The 18020-nt window shown below is 44.1% G+C and overlaps 1 protein-coding gene across 1 annotated transcript; it reads right to left on the bottom strand.

The window, feature by feature from the left end:
• Positions 1–5162: 5162 nt before the first annotated feature.
• Positions 5163–8030, bottom strand: LOC112118201 (nicotinamide N-methyltransferase). The gene is made up of 3 exons (XM_026657948.1): positions 7883–8030; positions 6166–6373; positions 5163–5598 (listed from the first exon to the last, which is right to left on the bottom strand). The coding sequence occupies exons 1-3, from the start codon at positions 8025–8027 to the stop codon at positions 5163–5165; spliced, it is 789 nt and encodes a 262-aa protein (XP_026513733.1). The 5' UTR covers positions 8028–8030.
• Positions 8031–18020: the final 9990 nt, after the last annotated feature.

Raw genomic sequence — 18020 nt, 5'->3', positions numbered from 1 at the left:
TTAGCCAGTAACAATTGGTCATGGGCATTGTGTATTTCACAACAAAGCGTTAATGTATTTAACATTGATGGAGAAAATACTGCATTCATTTCATTGGTATGTTTATTAGTAATATTATTTCCCTTCCTTTGGGGCGGGTTTCCTTTACCCGTACTCCCCAAAGGGTTTATATTGCTTCCTGTTTGCGAGCGAGAATGAAGAACTTCCCAGAGAAATCACAGCTGTCATCAATATTATCATCCCTGATGAGAACCTCAAACTCCTGAATGATGAAGCCAGTTTCACTGAGGGCTTCTCTCAGAAATTCCTCTCTCAGTACCAAACACGAGAACCTTTTGGGGCCAACCATGTAGAAACTGCAGCTCAAAACTCCACTCAGCACCAAGTGCCCTCCTGGCTTTAAAAGGGAGCTGGTGTTCTTCAGAGCAATGCGATAAGTGGTCAGATCTTTGCAAGCAGCTTCCAAGCACAGTGATGAGATCAGGCCGTCAGTTGGAAGCAAGATGACTAGAACCAAGGGGTTGCTTTTGTTGAGATCACATTTTAGAACCTGTTTGATGATTCTGCTTAACTTTGCCTCCTTCTCAGCCCAATTTTCCCTAAAGGAAAAAGCAAAATATGGACCAACTTGGTTAACTGAAAATTCAATGTCTTTTTATTCCTTTGCAGCATGATACAGGTGTGAATATTAGAGAACAAATTGCTTACTGGAGTGATGTCTATTTTCAGGGTCTTTGGGGGACCTTTTTTATTTTTGGTTTGTGGATCAGGTTTTAACAAATGCCAAATCTCCAAGTGAAACTAAGCCCAAACTTTAATGCCAAATTTTGCTCAGAACGCACCCCAAGATTGTTGATGCATCCTGAACCCTAGCAAACTTTTTAGCAGGGATTTGTAACAATATCTTGAATTAGGTAAGGTTGCTTTAGCATCTCAGCTTAATGCTTTCCCTGTCAATATTTCAGTTTGGATACGCTGCCGTTCTCTGCCAACAGCTTCCCCCCTCCACAGGACTTTGATGCTGAGCCCCACTGGGGACCTTAAAGAGACTCTGAACCCCTCCCCCCATGTAGTTCCCCTCAATCCCACTCCCCTTTTTTTCCCTTGAAATTTCTGCCTGCATTCCGTACTGCTGCAAACTCATCTGGCCTGTCCACAACAAAGTTTTTCCCTGAGGATCTCTCTGTTGATAAATTTGCATTTGGTCACTAAGAGTTGCTGGCCCCACGAAAAAACAGCTTTGCAGTACTCAGGGGATTTAAATAACAAGCTTCTTCCAGCCCAGTAACTGTCCTGTCCAGCTCATGCACACAGTTCAACCCCTAGAGTCGGACTCCAGCTCTTTCTTCAGCCAGTTCTGCAGTTCCTGGCACTTCCGGTCCCTGTAGTCTGAAGCAGTGATCTCCTTAAAGATCTTGCAAGGACCTAGGAGCTGGTAAATAGTGGGGCACTGCCGACATTCACCAAGGTGTTTTTTACACCTCCTGGTTCAGACTGGGGAATTCTTCAAGCTCATCACGTCCTAACCAGGCTAAATGCAGCTGCAGCTCAATTACACTGGGCTGTTTTTCCAATGCATTTTTTTTTCCAGTTAAAATCATGCCCTGCTTCCATTCAGGGCAATAGCCAAACTTCCACTGATTTCAGTGGCCCAGAGGCTTTGCCCCTGAGGCCTGGTCTACACTTACCCCCCAATTCGAACTAAGGTACGCAACTTCAGCTACGTGAATAACGTAGCTGAAGTCGACATACCTTACTTCGAACTTACCGCGGTTCAGACGTGGTCCACACGCGGCAGGCAGGCCCCCCCGTCGACTCCGCGGTACTCCTCTCGCCGAGCTGGAGTACCGCAGTCGACGGCGAGCACTTCCGGGATCGATTTATCGCGTCCAGACCAGACGCGATAAATCGAACCCGGAAGTTCGATTGCCAGCCGTCGAACTACCGCGTAAGTATAGACATACCCTAAGACTTTAAAGCTTCTTCGCAATCTCAACTCAGTTGGTGTTATGAGCGGTGACAGCTTAGATTCTGCTCTGGTTCTCCCTGTGACCTCCCACCCACAGTCAGAGCCAGGAATCTGAACTCTGTCTGAACTAACCCAGCATCAGAACTCTGCCTCTGAAAAGGTTCCTGGCCCTGCCAGTAGCGAAGGCGCAGAGGCTATTGATCTCGGTTGTTCAGATTGGCACTTTGCTCTTTTTGTTTTTTCTGCCTTTTTTTTTTTTTTTTTTTTAAATCACATTAGATTTCAAGGTAACAGGTCAAACGACTTGAAACCAGATTCGATACAACCTGCATGCTCTGTCAATGAGTCCTAGCAACATGCTAGGGCAGCGGTTCTCGAACTGTGGGCCGGGACCCCATGACCCAATTTTAATGGGGGGGCCAGGGCTGGCATTAGACTTGCTGGAGTCTGGGGCTGAAGCTGGAGCCCAAGCCCCCCTACCCAGGGCTGAAGCCGGGGCTCAGGCTTCTGCCCCCCTCCCGGGGTCACGTAGTAATTTTTGTTGTCAGAAGGGGGTCGCAGAGCAATGTAGTTTGAGAACCGCTGTGCTAGGGCTTCCAGACATGCTCCTTTAGGGTGACCAGATGTCCCGATTTTATAGGGACAGGCCTGATATTTGGGGCTTTGTCTTATATAGGCACCTATTACCCCCCACCCCGTCCCGATTTTTCACACTTGCTGTCTGGTTACCCTGTGCTCCTTCCATCACACATGCACAGTGAGAGACAGCTTAGGTCCCTGTCTCAGACACCAGTGCGCTAGTGTGTGGGTGCAGAGGCCTAATTCAGCTTCAGCAGCAGACTGGTAGTCTCGTGTCAAGCTGCGGCATCAGGCCCAATCAGCCCTTTCTCAGAAATGAAATAGCCCAGTCACTTCACAGGGTGCCTAGGCTGTGCACCTCTGTCCCCCCTAGTCTCTGGTGTCATTTCAGACGTCGGGTTTAATGTGCGGGCGCTGGGTGGCGTTGGTGGCCTGTGATACGCAGGAGGTCAGAGGAGTGGATTCGGTAAGCTCATAGAGTGACACGACTCTCTGTTATGCTAGAGCAGCCAGGACACGCCGTGTGCCCTACTGGTACGGCTGTGTCCTCTTCAGCCTCTCCAGTCAGAGGAGGGCACGGGCCTTTCCAAACACAGAGCCTCACAGCTGGAGCCAAGTGAAATATTCTTACCCCCCCTCATTCCCTCTTGATGAGCTGAGGCTGGGAGGGCAGCTGCCTTCGCAGAATCTCAGCCCGGACCCTCATAAGGTTGGTGGACATAAGCTGAATGCTTCCCACCAAGGGGGAGCTGGTGAACTCCCCCCACCCCATCAGCTCCGTTCTTCCCTCAACAAGCCTCAGAATCATGCTGGTGGCTTCCAAGACCTGGTCTACACCTAAAACCCAGGTTGGCCTAGCTACACCGCTCAGGGTTGTGAAAAATTGGACATGCTGTGCGCCATAGTTATGTTGACCTAACCCCACCGTAGACGCAGGGAGGTCAATGGAAGAATTCTTCTGTCGAACTAGCTACTGCCTCTCGAGGGGGTGGAGCCACCATAGCAACGGGAAAACCCCTTCCATCACTCTAGTAAGTGTCTACAATGCTAGAGCTGCAGCTGTGCGTCTGTAGCACTTGAGGTGCAGACATGCCTTATGGAAAAAAGAAGCAAGTTCTCAGGGCTTTTTTTCGGGGGGCGGGGGAGGAGGGTGAGAGCTGAAAGGCAACTAGCTGTGGGGGTTGCCATCGGAGGTTTCAGTTCATGAGACCGCTCCTTGAACCTGCAGGTTGGTTTGCCTCCAGCCCCCACCAAAGGAACTCTTGGTCTGAGCACAGTCCCGCCATCAGCACTTTGCACACCTCTGCTCAGGCACAGAGAAGGGAACTGACTTTCAGTCACGTGGTTAAGACCTGCATTCGAGCCTGGCAGCTCAGGCACATCTCTGAGGAGATCTGACACGACCAGTTGCTTGGGCCTAAAGTTCTGAATGCCCTTCCCAGCCCTAGACCTGCAGTCCGTCCAGATTCTTATCTGGAAATCTGACCTATCTGACCAGTCCAGCCAGTGCCGTCCCACTTTGTGAGAGCAGCCGCGAGAAACTGGGGAGCATAAAACCTTGGTAATATCCAACAACGTATGCCCCAGGCCCATAGAACATTACAGAATTATATATAATCTTACAGCTGCATTGTGCTTTGCTGATAAAATAGCATGGATGATACATGTGGCAGAGACTGGCCCATGGTGGGGGTCATGACCAGACTATCTCTGGGTTCCAGTATCCCTGGCTACTGGAACAGTCCTTTGCAGGCTTTTACTAGCCTGTGCAATTTAGAGTAGCCCTGCAGCTGCTCTAACTTTTGCAAAGGACTGACCTGGCCGCCAGTCAGCTAAAGGATCAGGAGGCAAGGGGTTGGGGGAAGAGAAGGAGGCACAAAGCCACGTTCATCTCCTCACCTCAGTTGGGTGCTGCTTGAACACAGACTGGCTGGACCAGAAGACCAAGGCCATGTTGTCTAATTCTATTTAAAACTGCCTTTCCAGAGAAACCTGAACTAGGGGACAAAAAATTAAGATTAGAGCCCATGAGCCCATGTTCATTAAAGCAATGGAAAGCCATGCACATTCGATAGGGTTCGAATAGAGCAAATCCACCTCAGTATCCTCACTGGGAATATTTAATGAGGCCAGTTTTTTCACACAAAAATACACATTTTTCATAACGTAAAACAGAAGATTTCAAGGAGTAACATGACATTTCATTAACACAAGAAGAGCATCCATCAAACTAATATAAGGAGCTAAGTATGTTTACAGAAACAAAACCATTCCTCTCACTATGTAGCTCATTGGATCTTTTCTTTGGCAAATACCAAGAACCAAAGCAGAACTTGGGTAAAAATTGTTCAAAAATTGCAATAAAATAAAAAAAATAGCAACCAAAATTGTCTGTTGGAACTCATCCTGCAGGGAAGCATTTCCTCAGTTAAGTTCATCCTGCAACAGCAATTTAGCTGCTTATATTCTCCTGCATTATGTATTTTACAACAAAGGGTTAATGTATTTAACATTGCTGGAGAAAATACTGCATTCATTTCATTGGTATGTTTATTAGTAATATTATCTCCCTTCCTTCGGGGAGGGTTTGCTTTACCCGTACTCCCCAAAGGATTTATATTGCTTCTTCTTTGCGAGCGAGAATGAAGTACATCCCAGAGAAATCAGAGCTTTCGTCGATGATATCATCACCCCTGAAGAGAACCTCAAACTCCTGAATGATGAAGCCAGTTTCACTGAGGACTTCCCTCAGAAATTCCTCTCTCAGGTCCAAACACGAGAACCTTTTGGGGCCAACCATGAAGAAACTGCAGCCCAAATCTCCACTCAGCACCAAGTGCCCTCCTGGCTTTAACAGAGAGTTGATGTTCTTCAGAGCATTGCGGTAAGTGTTCAGATCTTTGCAAGCAGCTTCCAAGCACAGTGATGAGATGAGGCAGTCAGCTGGAGGCAGGACAATTGGATCCATGGGGTTGCTTTTGTGGACATCACATTTTAGAACCTGTTTGATGGTTTTCCTTAATTTTGCCTCTTTCTCAGCCTTCTTCTCCCTACAGAGACATACACATGTACAATACAAGATGAACTCCAAAGGGTTATCTGCAATTTCAGTGTCTTTCTATGATATAGGTGTGAGTATTAGGAGGAAAACATTGTTTGCTAGAATGATGTCTATTTGTAGGATCTTGTCTTAACTTTATCTTTAGTTCCCTTTTCCCTGGGTCAGTTTTAAGATATGCTGGAAAGCCACCACATTTTGCTCAGAACTCATCCCAATTTGCTAAGGGGGTCATGAACTCTGGCTACTTTTACAGTGGACCCCCTGATTGAATTGTGGTTTTGTAAGAAAATCAGCAAACAGGTGAATTTACTTTAGCAACAATTTACCAGTTGATAGCTCTCTCCAAGGTCTCGGATACTGAGACCCACAGGGGACCCTATACAGACTCTATCATGACTGAAAACCACATTCCTCCAGCTTTCTATTTTCTCCCCAAAAATGCTGCCTGTATTCACAACTGATTATATTGCTGATCAGTATAAGTAGATGATGCTGCATAGACAGACTAAGCAATACACAAGGGATTTAGGCAATCTGCTTTTTCTAGTCCCTGTACCTGTTTCCCTCTAGCTCACACACGTATTCCACCACTGGAGTCCAGTCAAACGCTTCTGGCTCATTCTTCAGCCATTTCTCCAGTTCCCGGTGGTTCCGATATGTATAGTCTGAAGCAATGATCTCCTTAAAGGACTCGCAGGCGGAGAGGAGCTGATGAATGTTGGGCCCACTGCCAATATCAATCAGGGTGTCGCCTTTCACCCCACCTGGTTCAGAATACAGAATTCCTGGCGCTCATTGCATCTTAACCAGACTAAATGCAACTTTGTCTCAATTAAACTTAGCTGATTTAGTTTTAATACATCTAGAGCTAAATCTTGGTTCCATGAAGGCAATGGCCAAACGCCTAGTGACTTCAGTGTTACCAAGCTTTGACTGCAAGTCCTCAATGCTTCTTGACATGCACATTAACATCATATACTCTCCTGCAAATCTAAACTAACCCAGGTAGCAGTATAGAAGATGACAATGTTGACGCTGCATGGAAGATGTGTACGGAATGAGTGCTCTTTTTGTAGATGTAAGAATACTATTGTACATCAGGCAGAGGTGTCCTCAATAACAATTATTGACTAAGCTGTTACAGGGCTTCACACCATGGACCTGATCCACCACTGACCTTCACCTTGTGTTGTCACATAAACTCTTCCTCTGCAACGTATAAATTAATTGATAAAGAGCAAAGACACATATTAATGTTGCCAATTAGCAGGTATTAGTAATTGTCTTCTGTCTAGTCTCCTGCATTCAGTTCCATTTCATTCTGGTTTTATACTTAGTATGTGCTTTTTATTGCACTTACATTTCTATTCAGTTTTAGTTTTTCTGTAATGCAAGATGCTCTAATTCTATTACCAGTCCCCTGAGCTATGCAATACCAAACTTAGAAGTTGCTTTGTACTTAAGGACAATCCCCAGGCTTACACCATGTGTCTATGGGGTTGCAGTAATTCTTAGAAATAGAAAATGTACAATGTGATGCATTATAGCTGGCATTTGCAATCCAACAGCTTTGTAAACGGTATTAAAATTTGCATCACATCTACTTCGTAGTAAGGGATGCAAGTATATTCAAAAATTTAACTGCAGGGGTGATTTTTGAACAGAGTTGGAGCTCTTCATAAAAAAACTCATTTCCGCTCCCAGGAGAAGGCTAAGGGGAAATTTGCTAGATAATAATTAATAATAACTAACTTTTCTGTCTAGTGCTTTACATTTATACAGCTCCAAGCACTTTGGACCGGAACACTAATGTCATTATCCCTGTTTTACAAATGAGGCACAGAGCAGTGATGTGACTTGCCCGGGGTCAATGGGAAGGTCAGTGTCAGGCTTGAGAACAGAACTCAGGTGTCCTGAGTCTCAGTCCACGGCCATACTGCATGGATGCTTGCAGAAAGGGGAGGATGGGGAAAGCTTTCTGGGGACCTGTGGTACTTCCAAAGGCTATATATTTAGCCTATTTAATGGGCTTTTTATCTAGAAACACTCTCTGAAGGGTCCTCAGCCCCCCTGTGCCGCAAGGTGAGACTTAATGAACTCCCATAGCATGTTTGTTGCACATCAGATAGGAGTGACCATGGAAACCAAATAACTAATGCATATTACAGGATACTTCGCCACAACCCAGGCCAAAGGTGCCATGATAATAACCTGGTTTCTGATGTCACAGACAAGGATAGACAAGCCAGGGATGAGTCCCAAATCCCACATACCTGAAGTGAAGGTTTTACAGTATTGTTTCAGGATGAAGATAAGAAAGTCATCTCTCCAGGTGTCTTCCCCAAACTTAAAATATTCCAGGAAGGCCTTCGGGTCAAATTCTGCCTGGTAAACGTCGCCTCCGGTGAACTCAGTCATGATGCTCACTCCGAATCTGCACATACAATGCGTTGCTTTTCCCTAGGATTCCTGTGCACAGTCAGCGGCTCCTGATAGCCCAGAATCTGAACTCGGCCTTTTCACTCTTTCCAGAAGCTTTGTAAACAGTATTGAAAAATTGCATCACTCTGCCTTTTAACGCTTTCTTGGGCCTGAAACCTGAGAGCAACCATGGACCGCAGCCCAATGGTATTTACCTTTAGACGTACTACTTTCTGTTCTTTTATACCTTTTTAATCCCATTTCCTTTTCACAACTACTGAGCAGGTTACAGGGCCCTAAAGGAATGCCAAGCGACAGCAGGTACAGCATTCTGTGTACACCCCTTCCAGAGCTCCCAAGTTGGGTACGTGCACAGTGGGAGGGGCCTGAGATTAGGTGAGGGTCTGTCACCAACTTCAGTGCTCTAGTGTGTGGGTGAAGAGAGAAAGGAGAGTCGTAAAGATCAACTTCAGCAGCACATAGACTATCATACCTCATGCTGCAGCATTAATATGAATCAACCCCTCGTTGGCATATGTCAGGGGCTCTGCAAGGTGTCTTCACTAAACTGGTGTAAGTGGTAGGAATTGTGACAGCGTGAGATATCTAACCAATGAACAACCTGTTTGTAGACTAAAAAATCCTGCTGGATCTCAGGCAGAGCAGTCTCTGGTAAGAACCGTCATAGGAGTATTGCTGAGCTGCACGTTTGGCCCTGATTTACAGTTACCTGGGACCTGTATATCTTGCATAGAAGATATATGTTGAATGAGTTCTCTTTTTGTGGAAGTAAGAATACTCTTATACATCAGGCGGAGGTGTCTGCCATAAAGATTATTTACTAGGACCTGATTCACCACTGACCATCTTGTGTCATCATATACACTCTTCCTCTGCAATATATAAAATAATTAATATAGAGCAAAGACTTATGTTTCCAGTGGTTTCCTCCTGTCTAGTCTCCTGATTTCAGTCCTGTTTCATTCAGGATTCATACCCTAGCATGTACCTTTTATTGCACCTCTATTTCTATTCATTTTTAATTTGTTTCATATTGCGAGATGTTCTACCCAGTCCTCTAAACCATGCAATCCCACATTACACGTTAGTGTACTTAAAGACAATAATTAGGATTACGCTCTGTGTCTACGGGGCTGCAGTAATTGGTAATAATAATAATAAATAATTAAAAACGTGTGATGCAATATAGCTGGCATTTGTATTGCAATGGCTTAATAGACAGTATTAAAGATTGCATCACTCTACCGTTTAACGCTTTCATAGCCCGGCAAGCTGAGATCAGCGGAGGAATTCAGCCCCACTGTTTTTAATTATAGATGTACAGCTTGTTACTGTTTTAAACCTTATTTTTATCCCATTTGCTTTGTTCAAATCCAGGGCTAGTTACAGGTCCCTAAAGAAATCCCAAGCTGCAGCTGATACAGAGTTCTGTGAACCTTTAGCAGCACTATACCAGCCTTCCCCCTTGCAGAGCTCACAAGCAGATACATGCACAGGGGGAGGGTTCGGAGATTAGTCTAGGTTTGGGTCTAGTGTGGGGAAAAAGGAAAGTCACATACAAATCAACTTCAGTAGCATGTGACCTCTCATACACCATCCTGCAGGATTAGTGTGGAGCAACCCATTGTTGACATATGTCTGCAAGGTATCGTCACGAAACTGGTGTGAGCAGTAGGGATTGTGACAGTGTCAGACACTACATTTAAAATATATACAGAATGAGCAACCTGTTCATGGACTAAAGAATCTCATTGGATCTCAGGCAGAGATGTCTCTGGTAAGGATCTTCACATTTGGACCCAATTTACAGTTTCCCTGGACCTGTGTAGACACCGCATGGAAGATATAGACGGCATGAGTACTCTTTTTGAGGAAGTAAGAATACTCTTGTACATCAGGCAGAGGTGTTCTCAATATCGATTAGTTACTAGGGCTTCACATCAGGGACCTGATTCACCACTGACCTGTACCTTGTGTCATCGTATAAACACTGCCTCTGCAATATATAAATAATTAATATAGAGCAAAGACAGACAATGTTTCCAATGAGCAGGTGTTATTTTCTCCTCTCTAGTCTTCTGCATTCAGTCCTGTTTCATTCAGCATTCATCCCCCAGCATGTACTTTGTATTGCATTGATATATCTACTCAGTTTTAGTTTTTCCATAATTGTAAGATGCTCTAATTCCATTACCAGTCCCCTGAGCCCTGCAATTCCCAGTTACAAGTTACTTACTTAAGAGCTATCTATAGGATTACACAATGGCTGTGTCTACAGAGGGAGAAAAAACCTGCAGCTGACTCAGGTTTGTGGGACTAGGGCTTTGGGGCTGAAAAATCACTGTGTAAATGCTCGGACTTGGCTTGGAGCCCGAGATCTGGGACCATGCAAAGGAGGAGGGTCACAAAGCCCAGGGTTCAGCTCAATCCCAAATGTCTACGCAGTGATTTTTAGCCCTGCAGCCCACGCCCTGAGTCAGCTGAGGTAGGCCAGCCACAACTGTGACATAGGTCTTTTATCCCTGTGTAGACGTGCCCTTTGTGTCCATGGGGCTGCAGTAATTATTAGTAATAAAAAATACCATGTGATGCAACATAAATGGTATTTGCAATCGAAAGCTTTGTAAACCAGTGTTAATAATTGCATCACTCTGCTTTTTAACACTTTTATAGCCCTGCAAGCTGCAAACAGCTACGGAATGCAGCCCTACCGTATTTATCCTCAGACGTACAGCTTGCTGGTGTTTAAAACCTTCTTTTAAATCCCATTTCCTTATCACACCCACACAGCTGGTTACAGGTCCCTAAAGGAATCCCAAGCTGCATCTGATACAGAGTTGTGTGAATAGTTATTAGTGCCAGGCCAGCCTTCGGACCTGATTTAATTTCCCTGCACCTGTGTAGACACGGCATGGAAGATATATACGGAACAAGTACTCTTTTTACAGGAGTATGCATACTCCTGTACAGCAGACAGAGGTGTCCTCAATAGCCATTATTTACTAGGATGTTACAGAGCTTCACACCACAGACCAGACTCAAACCCTGACCTTCACCTTGTGGCACCATATAAAGTCTTCCTCGGCAATGTATCAATAAATTGAGACAGAGCAGACATATATTAATGTTTCCAATTAGCAAGTATTAGTGATTTTCTCCTGTCTAGCCTCCTACATGCAGTCCCTTTCCATTCAGGATTTATACCTCAGCAGGTACTTTATATTGCACTTATATTTCTATTCAGTTTTAGTTTCCATAATGCACGATGCTCTAATTCCATGACCAGTCCCCTGAGCCACGCAAACCTCTTTAACATGTTACTGTATTTAACAACAATCCTTAGGTTTACACTATGTGTTTATGGGCTTGCAGCAAATGTTAGTAATAAAAAATACAAAGTGATGCAATATAGCTGGCATTTGCCCTCCAAAACCTCTGTAAACAGTATTAATTGCATCACTCTGCCTTTTAACGCGTTTGTATACCTGCAAGATGAGTGTAGCTGTGGAACTCAGCCCCTATGGTCTTTAACTTTAGATATGCATCTTGCTGTTGTTTAAAACTTTTTTTTTTTTAATCCTGTTTGCTTTTCCCAACCACAGGGCTGGTTACAGGTCCCTAAAGGAATCCCAAGCTGCAGCTGATGCAGAGTTCTGTGAACAGTTAATAGCACTGTGCCAACCTCAGCCCTTCCAGAGCTGACAAGCACATGCACAGGGGAAGGGTTCTGCGAGTCCTGTTACAGACTTAGGTGCTCTAAGTGTGTGGGTGAAGAGAGAAAGTCACATACAGATCATGCTGCAGTATTAGTGTGAATCAACCCATTCTTGACATGTCAGAAACTCTCCAAGGTGTCTTCATTAAGTCGTGTTCGCAGTAGGGATTGTGACAGTGTCAGACACTGCGTGTAAGATATCTACCGAATGAGCAACCTGTTCATGGACTAAAGAATCCTGTTGGATCTCAGGCAGAGATGTCTCTGGTAAGGATCTTCACAAGGGTATTGCTGAGCTGCACATTTGGACCCAATTTACAGTTTCCTTGAACCTGTGTAGACACCGCATGGAAGATATATACGGCATGAGTACTCTTTTTGCTTCAGTTTGTAAGTATACTCTTGTACATCAGGCAGAGGTGTCCTCAATATCGATTAGTTACTAGGGCTTCACAGCATGGACCTGATTCACCACTGACTTCACCTTGTGTCATCATATACTCTTCCTCTGCAACATATAAAGTAATTAATACAGAGTATAGACAAATATTAATGTTTCCAATTAGCAGGTGTTAGTGATTTTTTCCTGTCTCGTTTCCTGCATTCAGTCCCCTTTCATTCAGCATTCATCCCCGAGCACGTACTTTTATTTCTATTCAGTTTTAGTTTTTCTGTAATGCAAGATGCTCTAATTCCATTCCCAGTCCTTGGAACCTTGCGATCCCCCATTACAAGTTACAGTTCTTAAGGACAATCCTTAGGGGTTGCAGTAACTGTTAGTAATAAAAAAATACAGCGTGATGCAAGCTAGCTGGCATTTCTAATCTAATACCTTTGTAAACAGTAGTAAAATTGCATCACTCTGCTTTTTAACACATTCACCTCTCTGCAACCTGAGAGCGGCTGTGGAACTCGTCCCCACGGTGTACAACTTGCTGTTGTCTTAAACCTTCTTTTTACTCCCGTTTGCTTTTCACAACTAAAGGGCTGGTTGGTCCCTTGAAGACTCCCAAGCTGTTGCAGCTGATGCAGAGTTCAGTGAATAGTTAGCACTAGGCCAGCCTCCACCCTTCCACAGCTCACAAGTGGGAACCTGCACAGTGGGAGGGGTCTGAGATTAGGTCATGGTCCTGTGTCAACCTTCAGTGCTGTAAGTGTGTGGGTGAAGAGAAAAAGGAAGGTCACGTAAAGATCATCTTCAGCAGCATGTAGACTATCATACCCCGTGCTGCAGCATTAGTGTGGATCAACCTCTCATTGACATGTCGGAAACTCTGCGAAGTAAACTGGCATTAGCAGTAGGGATTGAGACACTGAAGGGAAGATATCTTCTGAATGAGCGTGCCATTCATTGACAAAAGAATCCCATTGGACCTCAGGCAGAGCTGTTTCTGGTAAGGATCTTCACAAGGGTATTGGGGAGCTGCACCTGTGTAGACACTGCAAAGAACGCGCATACGGACCGAGTACTCAGTATCCATACTGTTGTACATCAGGCAGAGGTGTGCTCAATAAAGATTATTTACAGGGCTTCACACCATGGACCAAATTCACCCATTGACCTTCACCGTATGTCCTCATATAAACTGTTCTTCTGCAATGCATAAAGCAATTGATACAGAGGAAAGACAAATATTAATGTTTCAGTCACCAGGTGTTAGTGATTTTCTCCTGTCTAGTCTCCTGCATTCAGTCCTTTCATTCAGGATTAATACCTCAGCAGGGTACTTTTTATTGCACTTATATTGCTATTCATTTTTAATGTCTCCATAATGCAAGACGCTCTAATTCCATTACTAGTCCCCAGAGCCTACAATCTCCTTTTACAAATTGTTGTCCTTAAAAACAATCCCCAGGATTACACAATGTGTCTATGGAGTTGAAGTAATTGTTAGTAATAAAAAATACAAGGTGATGCAATAGAGCTGGCATTCGCAATCCAACAGGTTTGTAAACAGTGTTTAACAGTGTTAAAAATTGCATCATCCAGCTTTTTAACGCTTTCATGCAGCCTGCCTGTGTCGTTGTTAATGTTCCTATTATTAGTTAATTGTTCTCATTCTTAGTCAATTCTCCCAGGAGCATAAAAGAGGTGTAAAACTTTTAAGGTTCCTTTCCATTGCCAGAGCGGTGTAAAGAAGCCGTATTATAAATGACAGTCAGCTAGGGAGATCTATGTGCTTTCGCCCTTTTTCCTGAGTCACAATGGGGTTAGATTACAGCTCAGGGGCTATTTTATTTACCCATTTGGGAAAAAAAAAAGACTTTGAGGGCAAATAAAAGTTTGTCAAGCAGTCCAAAAAAATGTCAGGACAGTCAGAACCAAGCACTTCCCAAAGTAGCCAGCCAGGATTAGAACTGGAATGGAGGGTATTGTTTACCAAGTATTTGTAACTTAACTTTCATGCGTTTACGAAATGCTGAATAGTTATTGTGACTTTTTTTTATGTATTGTAGTTTAAATAAATTACCAAAGTAATTGAAACTGGTGTGATTATTTTGAAAAATAAAATGTACAGAATTTTTATTTTTTTTGGCATCTATTCCATTGCCCTACTGTTCGGAAGTTTTCCTGAGATTTCATCTAAATCTGCCGTGCCGTAGTTTGAACCCATTGCCTCTTGTCCTGTCCTCTGTGGCATGTCACAGACAAGGATAGACAAGCCAGGTATAAATCCCAAATCCCACCAAGAGGCCACACCTGAAGTGAAGGTTTTACAATAATGTTTCAGGACAAAGTTAAGATATTCCTCTTCCCAGGTGCCTTCCCCAAATTTATAATGTTTGAGATAGGCCTTTGGATCAAACTCTGCCTGGTAATCATCTCCGCCGGTGAACTCAGCCATGGTGCTCGCTCGGAGTCTGCACATAAACTGTGCTGGTTTTCCCAGGGTCCCCTGCCCACACTGAGCTGCCCCTGGTGACGCACTCTCTGAACTCTGCCTTTTAACACTTTCATGTGCCTGCAAGAAGAGTGCAGCTGTGGAACTCAGCCCCTACGGTCTTTTGATGTACAACTTGCTATTGTTTAAAACCTTTTTTTAAAACCCTGTTTGCTTTTCACAGCTCCAGGGCAGATTACAGGTCCCTACAGGAATCCCAAGCTGGAAGCTGATATAAAGTTCTATGAATAGTTAATAGCATTAGGCCAGCCTCTCCCCTTCCAGAGGGCACAAGTTGATACCTGCACAGTGGGAGGGTTTTGGGATTTGGCCAGGGTCCTGTCACAGCCTTCAGTGCGCTAGTGGGTGAAGAGAGAAAGGAAAATCATGTAAAGATCAACTTCAGCAGCACGTAGACTCTCATACACCACGCGGCAGCATTAATATGAATCGACCCCTCATTGACATATGTCAGGGGCTCTGCAAGGTGTCTTCACTAAACTGATGTAAGCAGTAGGGATTGCTACAGTGTGAGACTGCATGGAAGATATCTAGCAAAGGAGCATCCTGTTCATGGACAAAAGAATCCCATTGGATCTCGGGCCTGGGCTGTCTTTGGTATTGCTGAGCTGCACATCTGGACCCAATTTACAATGTACAGTTGCCCTGTACTTGTGTCTTTATCTCCTACACGGCTTTGAAAACATCAGGCTAAATATATGTTGTAGAAAAACATGGTAGGGGACCCGGACAATGTCTCTCAGGAAACCATCCCGCTCAGCCCCCTGGGGTTTCACTTGATGAGATTTGACATGGCTTTCTCACATCCATATTGCATGGCTCTCTGAATTTTTATATGGCACCTTTACCTTCCTTCCAAAAAGCACAGAAAACCACAGTCTCTGCCTGGAGTTGGGACTTTTTTCCTTTTCTTGTTCTATTTTACTTGAATTTACTTTCTTCCTCAGAAATGTATGGCTTTGTCATTATTTATGATTGACTGATGATATTATAGCAGTGCCTAAGAGCCAATGGAGAATGGGGTCCCATTGGGTTAGGTGCTGTATAGAAACAGCATAATACACAGTCCCCGCCCCAAAGATCTTACAATCTAATATAATTGATACAGCAGCTAATACAGAACAATGACAAATAATTCAGTGATTTCAATTAGCAAGTTTTTTGGAAGTGTAATTCTTCTGCATAAAGCCTGTTCTTATTCGTGACCAACTCCTCAGTACTCCGGAACATGCTTTTTATTGTTCTTATAGTTTTATTCAGTGTATATATGCAAAATACACTAATACACTAATCCCATTACCAGTCCTCTGAGCCATCCAATCCCATTTACAAATGACTGTGAATAAGGACAATACCTAGGATTACAGCATGTCTGAGCACAGAGTGATCGGTGGTAATAGACCAATACAATGTAATTTGGTATTACTGGCATTTGTTATGTAACAGCTTTGTAAACAGTATTAAAAAGTGCTTTACATTTACTTATTAAAAATAGATACCAGTAAATACAGTCAAATAACTGAATGGGGTGGAGGGTACTAATGAAGCTGGGTCTTTTAACGATAGACTCATGTATCCATTCCTTCAGGAGAGCTTGGGGGGAATTTGCCTAATAATAATAGCGATAATAACAAACACAAACCACTTTACAAAGGGTTACAATTAAGGTTTACCAAATGTTTCTTAATGAAAAAAATAGTGTCAGAAATGCTGTTTGGTTGCAGTGTATATATTTAGTGAAAACAGTTCCTTTTCTTTGAAATTTCCCTTTTTTTAAGAAATAAGAAATAGTGTATTTTTACTCCCCCAAAAATGAAAATCGAAAAGATAAATTGTTACTTTGCAACTTTTGGTTGCTGAGTTTGTTTTGTCAGATGTTGCCCTGTGGTGGTTCTTGATTGGATGTTTGTAGCCATACATTTCTGGGGATTGTGCAATTGGATCAGTTGATCCACATGTCACAGAGGTCCCTTGACAGGCTAAGGGTCAAGCTAAAATGCTGCATGATCAGCTTGTTGGTACCACGCTTCTCTTAGACTTTAGCCAGAAGAATTGAATCCTTCTCGAAACATAAATCAATAACTGATAACCTCCTGAACTTCTTTAGTTCAGCCAAAGCTGTTGGGCTCTGTAATGTTTCACTTACGCAGGACAATGGAATAATTCTTCCACTGTAGGAACGACTGGGTGAAATTCTATGGCCTGTGTGATGCTGGTGGTCAAACTAGATGTTCATAGTCATCCCTTCTGGCCATAAAATCTGTGACTCATGAAACTTGATTGACGCTCAGTGGGACTCAGGCTTCTAGATCACTTAGGCACTTTTGAAAATTTTACCCATCTAAACTAAATGGGTTTATGTGATGGGGTGATCACCCCACACTGGCCCAGAAAGGTCAATGCAGAGTGAGGATGGGGCTAATTAATGCAACAGTCCACAGTGGAGAGCAATCAGGTGGCTAAGCCATCCCCTGATTGAATGAGGGAGCCCAGCTGAGGAGGAATGAGCTAGGCTGTGACTCTAAAGACAGGAAATTGGCAGCAAAAAGGGACAGCTGGGAAAGGTTATAGTTAGTACCTGGGAGAAGGAAGGTGTGTTTGGGCTGGTAGACCCAAAGAGGAGAAGCCAGGAAGGTAGGACAGGGCTCAGGGAAAGGCAGTACGGTCCAGGAAAGAACAGACCTTGACTGCTGGCCCGGAGTAGTGGGCAGGCAGGCAGGCAAACAAGCACACAGGCCTGGGTTCCCCTGCCAGTCACTGAGGGAGTGGCACTACGAGGAAGTGACTAGGAAGAATGCTGGAGCCTGTTTTGTGGGAAGAGATTTTCCAATGCTGGAAGGGGAAACCATTTGGTGACCTGGCCTGAGGGCCAAGTTATGAAGAGGCAGCATCAGCTCGTGGTGCAAGAAAGGTGCTGCAGACCCAGAGAGAGGCGGAGAGACAGTGTGCAACCATGGGAAGGGACATTGACCTTGCAAGCTATTCCCCAGAATGACCAGGAGGAGGTGCTGTCCTAACGGTGAGTAGAGCACCCTGTCGCAGGGCACCAGTGGAGGTGGTGGTGATGATGATGACCCAGCATGAAAAGAAAGAAATATTCCTCTTGTTCATGGAGGAACCCTATTGCTGCTTAGTTACTGCTGCTTCAATATGGATTTCTTACCAAAATATCACAGGGCTATTGATTATGAGCCAATAAATAGGCATAAACAAAACAAGTGCAGAGTATGAGCAAGTCTGAAGTATTGTAGAGGAACAACTCTAGGGAGCGGGAAACAAACTCTTCTAAAAAATTAAGCAGCTGAGTTTAGATACAGGAACTATCTGGCTTCTTAGTGCACTTCTACTGCT

Source organism: Terrapene carolina, unplaced genomic scaffold, assembly GCF_002925995.2.
Source record: "Terrapene carolina triunguis isolate 2854851 unplaced genomic scaffold, T_m_triunguis-2.0 Scaffold374, whole genome shotgun sequence".
Classification (NCBI taxonomy): Eukaryota; Metazoa; Chordata; order Testudines; family Emydidae; genus Terrapene; species Terrapene triunguis.
The sequence above is the reverse complement of the archived record's forward strand: the minus strand, read 5'-3'. Positions and strand labels throughout refer to the sequence as shown.